Source organism: Oryctolagus cuniculus, chromosome 4, assembly GCF_964237555.1.
Source record: "Oryctolagus cuniculus chromosome 4, mOryCun1.1, whole genome shotgun sequence".
NCBI lineage: Eukaryota > Metazoa > Chordata > Mammalia > Lagomorpha > Leporidae > Oryctolagus > Oryctolagus cuniculus.
The window spans coordinates 13982328-13985034 of NC_091435.1; the positions used below are offsets into that span (position 1 = coordinate 13982328).

General features: G+C 45.4%; 1 protein-coding gene across 1 annotated transcript; it reads left to right on the forward strand.

Moving 5' to 3' along the window:
- Positions 1-1502: 1502 nt before the first annotated feature.
- On the forward strand, positions 1503-2448 carry KRTAP11-1 (keratin associated protein 11-1). The gene has a single exon (XM_002716804.4). It carries the CDS (start codon positions 1576-1578, stop codon positions 2068-2070), a length of 495 nt encoding a protein of 164 aa, XP_002716850.1. The 5' UTR covers positions 1503-1575; the 3' UTR covers positions 2071-2448.
- The last annotated feature ends 259 nt before the right edge of the window (positions 2449-2707 follow it).

A 2707-nucleotide genomic window follows, 5' to 3' on the forward strand; every position in this document is an offset into this window, starting at 1 on the left:
GGAAAGTAGTCATCTCATTAATTTCACGCTATTCCTGGGAACATACTGCGAGTCACTGAGGGAGTGGTAAGATGCTGGGGGCTGAGCCCTGGGAACTGTAATAGAGCTCCCCACACAGCCTCCTCTTGTTTGGATGTGTCATTCACCCCCAATTAGATGAATGATGCTTTTGCAAGGGGACTTCTGATGAGTTCTGACATAAAGCTGTTTGCTTTGTGGATATTTACAACAGCCTTCCTGTAGCCCTCAAATACATGTAAATCCATTAGTGTGCCCATGCCCTGCCCCAGGTAAGCCAGTTTATGAAAATGAACCAGATTTTACAGCTGTTTTGAGGTAGAAATACCCTGAACACTTACCCTGTGCTGAATTTATGTATATTGCCAGAGTTGAAGCAGTTCTTTTAGCTGTGTACAAGGGGATCATTTCAGAATGGAATATATTGTTGTGAGATGAAGTCAAGTTTCCCCAAGCATAGAAAGAATTACTAAATGTTATAGCATACTCTTCACCCATCCATAATTACACAGCATTGACCAAGTTTCTGTATACACACATTCTCCCCTCTCTTTTTCTCTGATAGCGAAAATGACCTTGAAGAGTGTTCATCCATGATTAAAATGCATCTTATCCAAATATATTTATGTGAAGGTAAATATCTTCTATATGTATTGGGCAAATTGGGAGAAAGATAGTGCAACTTCAAATTTAAAAGTTAAGCCTGTTCCACTAGCATGCTAATGAGGCCCATGAGTCATCATTATCCATTGTTGTTAGATTAAATATTTTTACAAATAAAGCTCATCCAATTTATTTATAAAGGGTCTTTGGCTACAAGTGCTGTTGTTTTTTCATTAGCTTCTTATTTGTTTTGTTCATTGAACATGGAGGGAGTCCCACTGCCCTTCCACCTTTCCATAGGCATCTTAATTTGGTCATCTGGTGATTTTGAGAGTCAGCTCCTGCTTTGGATGCAAGACTTTGTATTCTTTTTCCTGGCAGGTCTTGCCATTGTCACCTTGAAACATATTCAAGCAGGCACCATCCACCTTCCCTATCAGAAGACCCGTTAGCTACGGAAGAGTGACTGATTAAGTCATGCTTAAAACAGATTAACTGCCAATGACAAACCAAACAGAGTGTGAGCTTGTAATCAGTACTGGTCAGAAGGGAGAGAGTGTGGGATGGATGTGGCGTGTCTGGTGTTGTGGTCAGAGTGACACTCATCGTCTGCAGGCATGATGAATGACAGATGCCGTGTGGGCTGGGATGACCAATAGCTTTGAAGCTGTCAACCGACCTTCTTAATCCAGACTAAGTACAGTGCAGAAGACTTATGACTTAGTTACCAAACTACTAAACTTTCTTTACGAGGAGGAGGGCTTCTCAAGAGACAATTAACTTGAGATTCACAAGCTGTTCTAAGACAAGCTATTGTGAGCCAAAGAAGCCAGGGAGACCAAGGAGGGAGCCCCACCCACCTGCAAGGATATATAAAAGCTCTGGAGCCTGAAGTGGCACTCACAACTTAGGAGCTAACTTCACTGAAGTACCTTCAGCCCTCTCTCTGACATCATGTCCTTCAACTGCTCCACAAGAAATTGCTCTTCCAGGCCGATCGGAGGACGGTACACTGTCCCCGTGGCCCCAGCTGCCACGTCTTCAACCCTTGAAGGCGACTGCCTGAGTAGCATCTATTTGCCCAGTTCCTTCCAAACTGGCTCTTGGCTCCTGGACCACTGTCAGGAGTCCAGCTGCGAGCCTACTGTCTGCCAGCCTACTTGTTTCCAGCGAACTTCTTGCATCTCCAGCCCTGCGCAGGTAACTTGCTCGCGGCAAACTACCTGTGTCTCCAATCCCTGCTCAACTGCCAGCAGCCGGCCATTCAGCTTTGTCTCAAGTGGCTGTCAGCCCGTGGGAGGCATCTCCAGTGTCTGCCAGCCAGTGGGCAGCATCTCGACTGTCTGCCAACCAGTGGGAGGAGTCTCTTCTGTCTGCCAACCAACCTGTGGGTACTCCCGGACGTACCAGCAGTCCTCCTGTGTGTCCAGCTGCCGAAGAACTTGCTAAGTGTGTAGGAGCCAGTGAGTCAAGACTCCGTGACCTGCCAGCTGTGCTTCCAGGATTGTCCAGCATGCTGCCTGAAAACTCTTCATTGCTAAACACTATACTGACTGCCTGATTGCTGGCTGCTAGCCATGCACAAGCCGCCTTTGGCATGCTCAAAATTTTCTAGCCAGCACCAAGCTTATTTTAAGGGTTGGCCACTGGTGCTATGTAGTCGCTGGATGTTTCCAGAAGCTTTTTCATTCATGCCCCAGGCTCTGATAATTTTGTCATGTTTTGACCTTACTGCTGAATCTCCTGACCTCTGCTTCTGTGTCTGTGAAAGAGGGAGCTTGTCTCACTATGTATTTCTCAATAAACCTGCATTAGTTGGCATTGCAAGTATGTCTCCACAGAGTCCTTTGTTTGCAAGTTATTTTCAGTCTGGGAGTCATTTTATGCTGATCAGGGTCTGATTGAGCTTAGTGTGTGGGTTTAGCCTTAAGATATTTTACTTGTTCATAGAGAGTGTTCGGCTTCGATGTGAAGTAAGGGTTAAAAGCTTGGAAGGAATGGTTTGTCCTGTATATTTCCCCCAAGTTTTAGGAGCTCACAGAATGACTCGCATGAGAGAAAAGGAAATGTTACCCAAGAGTTCAGG